Source organism: Sparus aurata, chromosome 16 (assembly GCF_900880675.1).
Source record: "Sparus aurata chromosome 16, fSpaAur1.1, whole genome shotgun sequence".
NCBI lineage: Eukaryota > Metazoa > Chordata > Actinopteri > Spariformes > Sparidae > Sparus > Sparus aurata.
The window spans coordinates 25,558,560-25,574,515 of record NC_044202.1 but is presented as its reverse complement, the minus strand read 5'-3'; the positions used below and the strand labels follow the sequence as shown (position 1 = coordinate 25,574,515).

The 15,956-nt window shown below is 40.9% G+C and overlaps 1 protein-coding gene across 1 annotated transcript; it reads left to right on the top strand.

Moving 5' to 3' along the window:
- Positions 1 to 21: 21 nt before the first annotated feature.
- wdr43 (WD repeat domain 43) lies at positions 22 to 15,341 on the top strand. Its single transcript, XM_030444011.1, has 18 exons — positions 22 to 273; positions 1,152 to 1,286; positions 1,532 to 1,653; positions 4,274 to 4,394; positions 4,573 to 4,691; positions 4,914 to 5,016; positions 5,315 to 5,379; positions 5,832 to 5,991; positions 7,984 to 8,070; positions 8,227 to 8,352; positions 8,873 to 9,022; positions 9,306 to 9,392; positions 9,561 to 9,592; positions 9,761 to 9,824; positions 10,417 to 10,530; positions 11,636 to 11,705; positions 13,518 to 13,576; positions 14,213 to 15,341. The coding sequence occupies exons 1-18, from the start codon at positions 67 to 69 to the stop codon at positions 14,366 to 14,368; spliced, it is 1,977 nt and encodes a 658-aa protein (XP_030299871.1). The 5' UTR covers positions 22 to 66; the 3' UTR covers positions 14,369 to 15,341.
- The last annotated feature ends 615 nt before the right edge of the window (positions 15,342 to 15,956 follow it).

Sequence of the window (15,956 nt, the reverse complement as noted above, 5' to 3'; positions counted from 1 at the left end):
ATGCCCTCGCGGAGCCACACGTGGTTGGTGTAAACCACGCACGCAGACTCAAGCAGTGCTTCAGAAATGGCGGCCGGTGGTGGCAGTTCGTCGCTGCAGCTACCCTGCGTTTTTTCACCCAAATCACGACAGTACTTAGCATTGTGTGCCCAGGATGGCAGACTTCGCATTTGGAACACAGATAGTAAAACACTTCATCAAGAATATGTGCCTTCAGCCCATTTGAGTGCCACTTGTATCTGCATAACCTGGGGACCATGCCGGACAGTCAAGGTACGTGAGACAGGGATACTGGAATTCCCTGCTGTTAGCTACACATGCTAGCGAGGCCTTAGCGAGCAGTTTGCGTTATCTTCGTATAGAAGTAGACACGCTAAAACATGAGTAATGTACCAATTCATAGAGTAAATGGCTCTGAAGTCATGGAGCACTGGACTATGTGTTCACTTAGACGCTTTATTTGTGTCTGACGCAGAGTTGCTTAGCAGGCAGCCACGTTAGCCGTCAGCTAGCTTTCAACAGCTGCGCAAGACGCACATGTTAGTCCCACATGGTATTTAAGAAAACATGTAACAGTACCTAAATTCGGTTTTTCAGGATGAACTAACTCAAAGGAATACTTATCGCAGCTACAGTAATCCAACCAGTTATTTCTCATCCTCGTTAGACCTTTAGTAGTGCGAATAAACTCGTTATTTAAGTTAGCACTAGCCCATCAGAGCTACAGAAGCGTGTGCCACCATGACACTTCTGGTAGTAGAGGTTCAGAAAGTTTTCCAATTTGCCAACTGTTCCACACAAGACACGCTATTTAGTTGTTAAATAAAAGGTAACCACTGAATCATATATGCTAATCTTGTTTTGGACATGAACAGCGTTTCCCTATAATTTAACAGTAGTGCTGTCCCATGCTTAATAGTGGGTGTTTAAGCTAGCTAATTGTTAAAATTTTTAATTTGCAGTAGTCACAGGCTACATGTGCTTCTACTGAGCTGTCACTGTTTGTGTAGAATGGCAAATAAATAGAATTTTATTAAACTGAGATTTTAATACAAGTACAGGTCCATCCTCCAGATGTTCCCAGCATGCCTCCTACTAGTCATTTGTAATATTTTTAAATAGATTAACATTACAAATGCCCACTGTTTCAGGAGGGGCCTCAGCGGAAGAAGAGAAAATCAGAAGCTGGGCAGGTGGAGGAGAAGGCAGACCTGCTGGCTATGGGCACAGCAGCGGGCACTGTCCTCATCTACAGTACAGCAAAGGGATCTCTGCACTGTACCCTGGTGAGTCTGACACACTCTAAATGTCCTGACTTAAACAACATATCCTACAGAGGAGATGCTTTAGTTCATCGCAAGCCATACCTTGGCATGTGAAATTGTGGAAAAATTATTAGTATTGGTATTAAAAAGAACATGTTTTTGTCAAAGAGAAAACCTGTAAGCATTACTGTTGCATTGGTGTTTTACACCAATTTCAATCACAGGGTCATTTGTTTACCATTGCTGTCACTTTCTGTCTCTGCCAGGATGGAGGCCACAGTGGAGCAGTGAATTGTGTCCAGTGGCACCCTGAAGACAGTATTTTGTACAGCGGTTCAGATGATACAAACATTGTAGAGTGGGACTTGCAGACAGGCAAGACAAGAAGGTCAGTAATTAGTTTGTTAGTCGCGATGCTGTATGTATTAAAAAATAAATCCGAGAAAGCATGTAGTAGTTTCTTGATTTTGGACTGAGAAACACGTATGCGAGAAGGAGTGATATTTTTCTGTTTCACATCTTATTGGTATCTTGAGAAATGCTACATTAAGTAAGAGTGGCAGTCTGTACTAAGGAGTTCGATGTGTGTGAAAACTATTATGTTTTATTTATCTTTTCTCAGCAACAAAATCTCCCATCTTTTGGTCTTATAAAACTTAATAAACACACATTATGATCATGATGGTAGTGTCTTTTCAATAAGAAATTATCTCAGACGAGCACAGACACAGGCTTTGTAAGAAATAGCACCTTAGTTTCATTTTGGCTGTTATAAGAGGTGGGCGGATGAAGCTTTATGAAGCTTTGGGGCTTTATTTCTTTTGATGCCAAGAAAGATCCTAAGCTTGGATGCCCATGTGAGGTAAAAGTACAATAACCCTGTGTGTTATTAAATCTTTGGTACCTTTTTGTTCTGAAGTGCTGCATTAAATGTTGATGTTTTTGTGCATGGTCTATATAGCCTGGATGAAGAATATTTTTGGCAGACGAGGAAATATTAATCTGTTTTATATGTTGTGACCGCATTTGTTATCACACCATTGTTAATTTCTTTTTCAATGTAACATATCATTGACTACACTATTACCTTCTACCAGGTGGAAATGGTCTCCTACTTAGATTGTTTCTTGTGTGTGTCAGTTTATTAGTTATCCTCCTCTCTTCCCACTTCTGTGCTATCATAGTTCAGCAGTAAAACGTTCAAGATGGATGTTCTCCATTTAACAAAAGCTCTTCCATCTGTGAAGCGTTCCATGCCTGTTTCAAAGCATTGTACAAGCTTCAGCGCTTCAGTATCTTTGGCCCATCTCTAGCTAGAATCACATAACATCAGGTGCCAGCCCATTTTTTTTTCTGCAGTGCCCTTTGCTGACATTATTACATAGGAGTTTGACTGACTGAGGTGTTTGCAACAACTTTGCGAAATTGTAAGAAAAACTCAACCTTTTTTTTGCCCCAATATTACAACATGCTCCTTGAAATATTGGCTGCATAGTAGACATACAATGTGAATCATTTAAGTTTCCTGCTGAATTGAATCAGATCAATACCAGTGCATCTCGTTATCCATGTTATTAGATGATTGTGTTAACATTCTGCTCAGTCCGCATATGTTTGGCCTCTGTTGCTCGAGTTGTTTTAAGTGCAATAACTTCTTTGGACATTTAAGGACAACTCACCTAACTTTGTGCAAGGCGGTGCTCCCCTTCTGTAATACAATGGGGGAAACACTGAACCTCTCCACCAGTTGCAGATATGAGATCTGGAAATGTTGTCAACGAAATGTTGAGAACAGGATTTTGGAGGCCTGTTGATTCCAAACACAACACATCACATGTCGATGTTATTACATGGTCCGGCCTACGACAAAAACTGGCTTCAAAGCCTGGTGCTCTTTGTGGGGGCTTGATCTTGATGATGAGGCCAGTTGTTGTCTTTGCAGATGAAGTTGGACAATTGTATTGTCTCAGCTTCTCATCACGTAGAAAAACAGTTTGAAAGGGCAGAATGTGGATGCAGCCTAAGTAACCAGCTGTACCACCTACATTAGGACCTGACACTTTACTCACAAGCACTGAAATACACTTACAAGCCTTATCCTTGATGGCTCTACCATCATGCATTTAGTATCACTGTATTTCATCATAAACACCCTTTCCCCCGGTGGCTGATTTAGTAGCAGCACCATCATGAACAGTAATATCCCCATGAATCCTCACTTGATGCACACTAAAGGCCATCTGTGGTTCAACAAATGGTTTAGAGAGCACCAAAAGGTGCTTTGTGCTTTTCCTACTGCTATTAGGAGGAGTGCAGTTGTACATAATGTGTGCTTCTGAAAGTACCTGTAAAGTTTCAGGCTCTCTACTTAATTGTGAAAAAGAAAAATGCTTGAGCTGCCGCTTAAAGGTTGATTATTTGAGTCAAGAGCCCAAGTCGATTTGCATTGTCTGTCAAATTGTTTTTGTGCTCGGAGCAATGCAGGAGCAACAGCATGGCAGGCTGTAAACTATAGTTTTAGTTAGATTATGGTGTAAGGAAAAAGAGGGTGCCGTGACTCCACTCTGTCAACTGCTACAGCGCTCTCTCCTCCTGGTGATGACTGCCAGTGGAGTTGGCTAAACTACCTTTGAACCAGATTTTGGTAGAACCCCCTCTGCAGGAAAGATGCTGCAAGGTGTACTGGGGTTTTATAACTGAACTATGGGCAAGACTCACCATTTACTTCAAGTGTGTCGATATCTAATGTTTTCACATCTTGCATAGGGAAGAAAGAAATTAAGTCTTGAGTCTTGCAAACCCGGTAACAAATTCTGGTCCGGTACCGTCCTAAAAACAATTCTGTGGTAGAAAACATTCCAGAAGTTGGATCTGGCACTAAAGAACAAATACAATGCTATGGAATATTGTCAACAAGATGGTAAATATGATCCCATAAAATGTATTTTAAAAAACCCATAACTCATTCCACAGGCACAGTTTATCATTGGCTTTCTTGTTTTCCACAGTAAGTGGAAGGCGGACCGTGCAGCAGTGACCAGTCTGTCTGTGAGTCCTGATGGCAAACTGCTGCTTTCAGCCGGTCAGGTAATCAAGATGTGGGACTTGGACACCAAGGAGGTTTACAGGGTGAGTGTCTTTGTTTAATCAGTTGATTTATATCATGTTCATTGTTTTATATGAATTGCAAAAATGTTGATTCAAAGTTGGGTTGAAGAGAAACAATGAGTCTAGTAAAGCAGTCAAACATGGGCCTCAAACAGAACTGACTCAATCGCCGTGCTCTTTGTCATTGTTCTCCCTGCAGAAGTTCACAGGCCACTCCACAGCTGTGACGACCCTGTGCTTTGCCACCACAAGACCTCCCGACAGCAATGGTCTCTATTTCCTGTCTGGTGCTGCACATGATCGACTACTCAGTGTTTGGTGAGTGTTTGGTGCTTAGTGATGCTGTATTGTAAACACTTCATTTAAAATGTCCTGCTGTTGACCAGCTTTGGAAGCCATGCTTATTATTTTTATTTTATTATTATTATTATTATTATTATTATTATTATTATTATTATTATTATTATCATTATTATTATTATCATTATTATTATTATTATTATTATTATTATTGATGATGATGATGTCGTCTGATTGCAGGCAAGTACGAGAGGATGGAAAGGACAAGAATTCAGTGGTGTCCTTCACGCTGACGGATGAGCCACAACACATCGACCTCGTCACATCGAACCGCAAGGAAGAGGTCAGAGTGGAGAAACATCTTGTATACACTCAGTGCTGTAATAATGCCTTATTTTTGTACTGAACTCTTGAACTCAAATATCCACAGTTAAGTAATTGCATGCAAAATTCTGGTGAACAAATGCAATGCTGGTCTTAGAATATGGGTGTTCTTGAGTTAAATACATTGTCTGACTTAAGCGTGCCTTAGTCAAGCAATATTGTTCCTCCATGTGGTGTAATTTTGTTCTATAGAAAATTCTTGTTTACATCACATATTTACAATGTATACATTTTTGTGTGTGTGGTATTTTACACAGGCGCTGAGAATGGCAGTAGTGTGTAAGGATGGGCAGTTGCATCTCTTTGAGCACTTTTTAAATGGGTAAGACCTTACACTCTATACAGTATTAGACAACATAAGGCAGGAAAAGCAAATCTTTTTTTCCTGTTAAATAGACAGTTTGTATTCCACTCTTGTTTTGATTTGTTCTGAGTATGTCCATACCTACAACCATTGATTGAAATAAAGTAAATCAGCAACTTCACAACTGAAATTCTGGGGTTGCTCTTCTGTGACAGCTCAATTCTGAATTGCACTTTGAAAACAGGTGTATGTTATAATACAGAGGCTGCAAGTGCTGTTCATAGTTGTTCATTTGTTCACATTTGGTGTAGCGCCCCCCGATGGACATTGTTCAACATTGCTTTGCTAGTCCCTCTGAAGAAGTGTGTTGTTTGGCATCCTGTTGTTGGATAAAAAATCTCATCTTATACACTTTCTTCAGTGTTGCATACTTATGTGCTCATGGCCTGTCTGAACATCTGTCCCCACAGGCCCTGTAAGAAGCCCATGTCACCCTCATGTACGGTGCAGATGTCTGACACAAAGGACTCCCCAGTCCCGATCCCACTGCTGGCTGCTGGCCTCGGAGCTGATACACGGAGCATATTGCTGGCCTATGGCAACCACCTACAGCCTGTCATGGAGAAAGTGGTGAGTACACAAGAGAATGCAAAATGCACAGCCTCTCTCTACGAGGGTTAGACCACCATATAGATACATTCTTCTCCACATTTAGAGCATATTTTACTGGTGCATGTTGTAGAAAAGCCATTGGACATAAATGATTTAAAATTACCCAAAAATATCTGAAACTTATGGTTTTGACTTGTAGTCCATATGTTGGATATATAGCTGCCATTATACTGGATCAGCACGGCCCCTGTTCTCTGAGATCTCAAGGACATGTTTTTGAACAAAGCTATTGTATTTGGAACAAAATGGAGCTTTATTTGAAAGCAAGCAAGATTCACAGAGACATTAGTGTCTATGATTGACAACTGGGTGCACAGTTACTTAATGAGTCACAAGGGGGAAATGGTGATACTAGCCCCTTTTAGATAGAAAAGGTGGCACATTGGCAGCAAGGTAAATGCTGCAAATGCTCATCTTGAAGTCCGGATGAAGTGATGGACTGACTGCTGTGATCAGCTGTTTCCTGGTTTTAAAACTCCCCAGCTGTGGATCGCACAACAGTGCACGTCATCGACACCTCCGTCCATCTTGCTGGCACATTGACGGCTCGGATTTACATAGCAATGGAGGTAGAAAAAATTGTGTCCTCTGAGGCGTAAAATTGGCGGACCAGAACAGACCCCCAATATACCATCTTCTGTCTCAATCTGCAGACCTAGCCACAAAAAGGACGGTCAAATTGGCGGCTTGCTGCCCAGTATAAAATAGGGGTGCACCGATCCGATATCAAGATCGGATATCGGCCCCAATATTGACAAAATGGCTGGATCGGGGATCGGTAAAACAGATCCACGGGCCGATCCAGTTTTTTTTTTTTTCTCCGTCGCAGCACATCCTACATCATTCGTCAGCGGCGCGTGTGTCGCATCCCAGAAGAGCACAAGTTGTTGCATGACCAACTTTTATTAGTTAATTCTCAGGTTCAGCTGCTATGTTTTATTTTGTATTCCTGTTTGCAGGACTTTGCACGTACTCACATCACATTTCTCCGCTGATTAGCTGTTAGCCCTGCCATCAGTTGTTAGCCTCACTGATCAGCTCTTAGCCTAGCAACGCTAACTTTCAAACCGACGTACTCAATACTCTGTGGGCTGTCCATCGTTGCTCAGTTAGTCATCCCTCCACTACAACCTCAGGGTTATTCACCGCCTGGCTCCTTTGTCGCTCTCCTCTGCTGCTGCGGTCTCCCCCGGCTCGCAGCGATGTTAGATGGTCGCAACTCCGCCATTGCTGGCGGGGTCGTCAGGTGTTCAGTGCAGGAGCACCTGGACCTCTGCTGTCACTTCACCCCAGGCTTCATTGCTGGGATCGGATCTCTTGGTCTCCTGCGTCGCCCCCGCTGTGTGTACAGGGCCTCCAGAAGCAAGTTTGTTTACAGACGGTGCTACTGGCTTCGGTGCTAGTGTTCCCTCCGTGCTGACTGACAGGCGCTCCATTTATTCTTTGTTTGTTTGTTCCACTTTAAGTGTCCTTGGTACCCTGAAAGGTGCTTTATAAATTAAATGTATTATTATTATTATTATTATTATTATTATGATCATTATCATTAATGATTATTTTGTCTTAGTTAGGAAAGTAATGTTTAGTTAGGAAAGTCTGGTGCCTTTAGTCTCTTCCACATGGTGGAAGGAAGCTATAAGATGGAATGTATACAGTTTATTATTAATTCAACAATGGTATCGGATCGGCATCGACAGATACACAAAGTCTAGGCATCGGTATCGGGACTGTAAAAGTCGGATCGGTGCATCCCTGGTATAAAAACAGCTTCTAAATGTTTGACAGCTTCCTTTATGATATATTCTAACAGTTTTATGTTGACTATGCACACCATCCATTGTTGGTAGTTTCAGATAAATAAAGCTTGCATTACTAGCCCTAAAAACCTGTGGTGGTCAAACATTTTTGTTTTTTTCCCCTCCCTGCCCCGCTCCTTCCTCCCATTTACAGGAGATCAACACATCAGAGAGACACATCTGTTTAACCCGGGATGTTCACACCAGCTTATCCCTTTCAATTGAAACCGCAGTTTCTAAGGTATCAGTTATTACTTTTTAAAAAAAATATGATTCAATTATAGTAGGTGTATTCTGCATGCTTGTATGGTCTTATTTTCAAATCCATGCACACTGTAAATAAACTTTTGAATGTAACTAAAGAGGAAAACACAATTTTTTTTATTTCCTGTCCCAGGTGAAAACTCCAATTGTCAACACCAATAGCAGAGTGTTGGTCCCAGGCCTTCCTGGCCACCAGGCCCCAGTCAAGGGGATTTCACAGGGATCAGAGAAGAGGAAAAAAGATACCGACACCAAAGAGGTGGGTACAGCGTTGATGAAGATAAACAAAACAGTGGCTCACTGCTTTTTATTGTTGTCTGGCGACTTTTTGGCTTAACATTTTCATGATAACCAAAATGTTGGTACCAAGTGTTGGTACAGGTATGAGTCACATATTAATAATGAACATCCAGTAGATGTCCTCCTTGGATATGTGATAATGAGAACACTGATTTAAATGTTAGAGTGTTTTGATTGATGATCGTATACTCTGTCTTCGCCAGTTCACGCTTTATTTCGGACACATCTTCATTGATGCACTTAAGTTGTACTTTACATTTCACATTCAGTTTAATGTAGTGAAGAACTCTGAAGTCCTTTCCACTCATATATTCACATAATATGTTAAACATGGTGTTATGTTTCCATTTGGCTTTTTTTGTACAGCCAGACTTATTTTATGTGATGTGGTAATACAACTGTGTCAATTGGATAGATATGAATAGCGTGTGGGTATCAGCTGATTACTGTTGACCTACAATCTGTCTTTTCTCCTGTAGATGTCGATAGCAGAGCGAATAGGTGAAATCGATCTGTCTTCAGTTTCCAAGGGGAAGGGAGCTCCTAAAGGGACGATCTCTTTACAGACGGACAATTTTGCAGTGCTGCTGGTGCAGGGCCTGGAGAGCAGCGACGCAAACATTCTAAATGTAAGTGTCTGTGGGCTCTGAAATGAATCATTCAGTTTAGCAAGATCAAAAACCAGTGATTTGTTTTCGCGAAGATTGTGCTTTTTCAATTTAAAAGGTTTTAAAGACAAATGTACTATCAGCAAGAACTGAAATTGATTTTTGTGAAAATTTCAATTCAACCCCCAGAACATTTTTTTTAAACCACGCCTGAAGGTCTTATTAAGCTCACCTAGGTGTCATCATGAGCCTCTATTTAAACTTGTCAACATTGTAATCACTTTTTTCTTCTTCCTTCCTACAGAAAGTTTTTCAGACTCGCAAAGAGATGGTGATAAAGAAGACAGTGGCTCGGTTACCCCTACCTGCTGTTTTACCTTTGGTAGAAGAGGTGAGTGTGATTTTCCATGAAAAAATGTCAAGATGGTGGTTTTTGTTTGTGACTAAGACGCAGGCCCAGATCTTCTGTCACACTCTCAGGATTTCGAAGTGACGTTGTGGTAACTGTTTAATGATTTACCTCAGTTTTTAATCTGTCCTTTTATCTCTCTTTCTGTAGATCACAAAGAGACTTCAAGGGCACCCTTTTACGTAAGTTGAGGCTTAGCAGAACTACTCTAAGCATTTTCTTATGTATAAGATATTACACATAGTCATAGTCACAAAGACTTATGTCAGACCTGCTGATTTTCCATTGTAAAATCGATTTTTACAATCAGGCACCTCTTGACAGTATCTACATCTGCTTCTTTCTGACAGGGCTGTTTTAATGGTGCGGTGGCTCAAGGCTGTTCTCATGCACCACACATCATACCTGGCATCGGTGAGTCCACTTTCCACTTGCATCACACTCTGTCTTGACTGCTGATTTAAGGCCCTCAGACTCCAGTTTGTTAACGCTTGCTTGACGTCCTGAAATGACTTCTGTGCAGACGCACACTTTAGGCTCTCAACAGTCTATGTGCTTCCCTTGAGCAGCGCAAGCCAATAAACATGCAACAGCCTTTTGTGAATATTGCTTCCATGTGTTGACATTCATATTTAATTGCAGTCACTAGCTCCACCACACCACAAACAGTATGTGATTGACTATTATCAAGGCAAAAATATATCTAGTAGCTGAGTATCCATTAATCTATTGGTTTTTGGGCACCCTGTGACCTTAACCATAGCCCCGTCAGCAAGCCAACATTTTGATGTTTTTCAAACTGCATATCCCCTGACCTGTAAGGCTATACAGACCATTTATTCTTAACAAGAGAAAAACTTAACCCGAAACATTTTCTCATAGCCTAAATATGGAGTTTGGTCTTTGTATTTAGCTGACCTAAGGTATACCTTAGCAAAGTTTCATCTCATCTTCAAGTGTTGACTTGTATTTTTACCTTCAACTGATCCATCTGTGTACCCAACAGCTGCCAGACCTTGTTACCCAGCTGGGGGTGCTTTATCACATGATTGAGAGCAGAGTGAAGATGTTCCACAAGCTAACAAAGCTGCATGGGAAACTGTATCTACTAATGACACAGGTAGGTGTCCTCTTGCATAGAAATAATCACACTGCCTTTTTGTTTTTAAGGGTTTTTAAATGAGACTCTGATGTCAGGTAGGTGGTGGGTATTCTTATATCCCCTGCCTGATGATGTTGTGGTGCCATGCCAAACATTCCAAGTAAATGTCCCTCAGCTCTCTGTTTGGAACTTGACTATGGAAGAGTGAGAGGAATTGGTGTCAGATATTTGCCAGATGGCGATGAAGGTTAATGCTTTTCCCTTGTATGATTGTTAACTATACATTGAGTCATCCAGTACAGAACTACTCACTACGATGCACTGCTGTGGCAGTTTTTAACCTTGTTCTGTTTGAACCTTCAGTTTAGACTTGTGCTTTCTGCATCAGCCCTCAGCTACGTCTTTCCAACAAGAACAATAATGTTCCAAAATGTTGATACTTCACAACTTTGTTCATATACACAATGAGAAGGTGAACAGTGATCTCTTCAATATAAGGTCTAGCAATATCTCCAAAATCAGCATCCTAGACATGCTTCAAGTTCATATTGCCTGTGTGATTTAACATCGAGACGACGATTTCAGAAATGGATGGATATGGTCCCAGTGCAATTTCAGAATCATCAACCTGCTACATAAAACCACAGCCTGGGTATGATGCATTATCTTGAAAATTGCTATCTATTTGCACAAATGAAGTCACTGTTGGTGGCATCCCTGGCCACAGATGTGATTTCACAGGATCTGTATCTATACTTCTTTTACAAGAATGCACATCAAGGTCTTTGCTCCACTTCTGCTTTTACACACCTAATCCTGTTAAGCAGTCATGAAAACGTCCAGCCCCTAATTGGATCTGGTGTGCAATGACATGACTGAAGAGACCCTGTGGGCCCTGAGGACTGGGCTGATAAAGAAACATGGTAGCAAGCATTTAAATAGCACAACAACATTTGATGACTCTTTTGAGTTTTTGAAGTTGTGTGTTTTTTCTTCAACCAATCATGACTCTATATTTGCATTGTTTGTATGTAAAGATGCATTTAATTGACAACTGACTGAACAGGATCATGTCAGAGCAAATCTTCCAATGGATCTGACACATCTTTCCTTTTTCCACTAGGTGGCGACAAGTGACAGCAGTAACACAGTTACAGATGTTGACCATACAGCCAAGCTGGTGTATGAGGAGGGTAAGTGTTCCATTTGTAGTTTCCCTGTTCTTGTTCAGTCTTACTAATCTTGCATTTCCCATCTGTCCTTGTTGGTGGCACTGCAATTTCTATGGTCCCTCAAATGTCATGTGAAGAATCTCAGTCAATCTGAGTCCCAGTGAGTATTCAGTCTGCTGAGCAGTGAGTAGCAGCTGACAGAAATTTTATTTCTGTCTCTGCTTCATCAGCTTTACATTTTGGATGAATGATTGACTGGAGTGACTCCTAATGCCTGCTGCAGTGCAACAGGTCACTCTGTCAGGCGGTGATCTCGACTTGACACTATTGTTTTGACTGGCATTCATAATCTTGTCAGTTCACCTTAAGTCATTCAGGACTCCTCTCAAAGACTACTCTGAATCAGTTAAGATTTATGAAGGCTGTGTTGCCCATCATGCAGCCACTCTTGGCGATGCACCGCACGCAAACATGACTCCTGTTGCCTGGCAACCTGACCGGCAGCGTTCAGATCCTCCCTTTTGAGCAGAACAACAAGGCCCCGCTCTGTTCACTCTCATTTCTCATTACCGTACTGTATAAAACGCTTTATTGAACCACATAGAAAATTGTCTTTCAGGAAATAATTAAGCTGCGCTTTGAGTTCCTCTACCCGTCAGTGGTCCAGGATGTGAAGACTCATTTTGAAAAACTCTCATAAAGGGAGCTAATGAACAGGAGGCTGTTACAGTCTGGGTGGATGCTGCTGTACACTGCGTTTATTATGGGACCAACATGGGAACCTGACGTGAAGTTTCAGAGTTATCAAACTCGCCAAACTGTAAAGCCATGTTGTGTGAGCAGCATGTGCAGTTACACTGAGTGTGGTTAATTGATCGGTCTCTTGTGAACAATTGTTGTGATCTTTAATTGTTCTGGCTGTTGCCTGTGTGGGCATTCATTTTACATTAATTAACCATTATGAATCATTAGCTGGTATTGGTATGATTAGAGGAGCTGCAGATAAGTCTGTCAAAATACAGGATTATGTTTAGGCATGTATACTTGAAATGTGATGCAGACAATAGGGCTGCCAGCTAGGAAATTGTACCTGTTATGATGATCTATACAATAAGTAACACAATTAAATAGTTTTTCCCTCACGCCAAATGACTTCACTCATTGAAGTGATGGTTACATGTTACAATCATGGTAACAGTCTCTCAAATTGACCCATTCCATTGTCTACTTTGTGTTTTTGTGCCTCTCTTCAGTGAATACTATCATTTTATACCACATTTATCGTTGATCGAATAGGTTTTTAATGTCAGTTGGCCTGCATCATAACTGTAACCACTGTCCACACTGCTTAAGCTGTTTGGTTTGCCAGAGCATTACATCATGCTCCTAGATCACACATTTTTACTCTTTTCTTTACATTGGCCTCATTCTTCTGTTCAGCATCATACAATTGTATTAGTGATGATCAAGTTATGATGCACAATACAATATTTAGTGATATCTGAGGTTTGCCGGTGAGCGTTTGCAGCAGATGTCGGCTGGTTGACCTGATGGGGCAGATAGCCTCCGCAAATCATATTGACATCCCTCCCTCCTGCACCACGCAGTCGGTATTGTTGTCATAACCAAATGGCCCCGCCATAGTATTGAAATGCAAATATGTGCCGTCTCTTGCATGAAATGTATAAACAAGTGAAAGCATGAGAGGCTTTGTCCTTTCTTTTTCCCCCTCACTTGTTTCTCATGAGGGAGGGCTTGTGCCACCATTGATGTAATGGAAACACTTTTGCAGCATCAGCTGATGGATTTTGTTCTTTTGTGTGCCCTTTACAGAATCATCTGATGAAGATGAGGCCTCTGGTGATGAAGGTCTTCCTGATCATGACTCTGATGTAAGTGGCCAGACTGAGCATGCACTTTTATGATCTAAATAAGAGCTGAAGCAAAAATGCAACAGTTGGGAGTCCTGGCTAACCAGTGATGTTTGCTCTGTAAACTGGTGCATGTCCATAAACTACTGTCCAATTTTTATGTAGAGCACCAAGATGGGTATTGGGAATGAGCGAGGGCACAGTTATCCAAATTTATATTTGCATCTGTTCAACCAATTAAATTGTCTCGATCCGTACTCAGGATGTGCATGCTTCAACTGGACGGATGATGTTTGACCAAAGAATGGCTGGAATAATCTGAAGAATTAATTCATTTAAGACAAAAACAGACACAGCTGATCAGAAGTAGCTCTTTTTCTTACATTTTTAAAAAACTATTAACTGAACTGCCTCAGAACTGAGCTGAACTTTAGATCAATGTTGTTTGATCACAGAAGAACATTTTTTATTTTTTTTAATGAACATGAATGAATAAGCTTCAGTCAGCTACCCAGTGAGAATTTTCCATCCAGAGTAAGGATATTGACACATTTTACTTGATGTTTTTACTTATAAAAAATACATTATCTGTACAGGATACTTGTTTTCAGCAAAATACTTGCCCAACTCTAAAGTTGTGTTGTTTTTTTTCCTCAGAACTGGGAGGAAGAGGAGGAGGAGGCGACAGAGGAGAAAATGGAAGAAGACAAGGAGGAACATGCAGACGAGGAAGAGGATCCAGACAACAGAACAGATTCCAAAGCTAATGGAGAGGAAGACATGGAGCACGGAGACGAGAGCGAAGAGGAATAAGGAAACTCGCCAGTCATACATTAAATGGACCTGAAAGAGTTATATATAAACTTTCATTTTATTTTTCATGCTTTTGATTTTATTATCAGAACAAAGTTTGGTTTTACAAAATCAAGGGACACATGTTGTAACGCGGGCAGCTCGGCCCTGTGCCTCGCCACAACACAGTTCAGCCGCAAGAATGGTGATGCCATTCTGTCTTTGTGCCCCTGTCTGAGGAACAGATGCAGGAACGTTTTGCAGAGAAAGTCAAAATATTCTGTAGAATAAAATTGATGCAAGTTCTCCTTTCTGCTGTGAGTTCAGTCTACACCCCAGCCTCGCAGCCTCATGAGTTTGCATTTAAATGACTGAAAAGTTAATATGGTGTCGTTCCAGTTTGCCTACAATGCAGTCTGCATTCCAAATTTTATGTCACTGTGTAATAAATAGTAATAGAGTATATTGTATGACCAGGTTAACAGTTGATGAGATGGCACTCTGTGATTGGTTATGCTAACTTGACTCTGTAGGCCCCCTGGAACAAGCCTTGTTCAGTGAAGCCCTCGGATTCAAACTCAGTGCAGGTGCAGAGTTGGGATGCAGCCTCCACCTCTGCAGTTTGTTGTACAGAATACTGCCTGATCCAGAGGTGGGCTTGCCAGGCAAGACCATACATCATGTCCCCACACGATGTAAATCTGTATGTACAGTCAAGTGTTTGTATGAGCTCTTCCTCTACAGCTTTCCCCAGAAATCCTTGGGATTAAATGAACTCCTGTAAAGTCTTCTGAATGTGTTTTTTTATTTTTTTTTATCGTTTCCACATTCGTTGCAGCCCTCTTTTTTTAACTAGATTTTTTTTTTCCTTTTTGTGTGTTTAGTTTCTGGGCATGCCCTGATGTCCACTGCCTTGAACCCATAGTCACAGGGGCGACTCAGAAAAAGAAAATGTGAACTTGGCTCAAATAGGTGAATAAATGGGTTTTCAAAATGGTTTACAGTGTCTGGTAGCGTGGGGGGGATACACAGGAAGCAGCTTTCTAATTTGCCTGATTGAGGCACAGCAATACCAAAAGTGAAATTGAATTCCTGAACATAGTGTTCACAGGAAGTTGAGTGGGTGGTATGTGCAAAAATCTCTAGTAATGTTTATGCATTTTATATTGTGGTAATATGTTGCAAATACAGTACATTTTCTAACAATCATGTAAGAAACTTGCTGGAAAGTGACCAGAGAAGAGTCTGGTAAATCGAATACAGAGGTACTGAATTAAATTGATGTAAAAATCATATAAAAACAAACCATGAAACCCAATATTGCCATAAAGCAGTTTTGCTGTTGATTTGTTACACCTCACACAATAGTGTAATGTCATCAGATGTATTATTGTACAAATGGTATGGCAGATGCTTAAAGCTAAATTTGTGCGCATATTGGATCCCAAAAGATTGAAAATTCAACAGGGTTAAACTGGTCCCAGAGAGTTATAGTTTTACAGATCTTCAGATATTTTGTATTGTGAAACCTAAAAATATTGTTTGAAAACAATTTATCACTGACGTAAATATGACAAGCTGTCAGGGCCGCACGTAGGATGGCAATTTT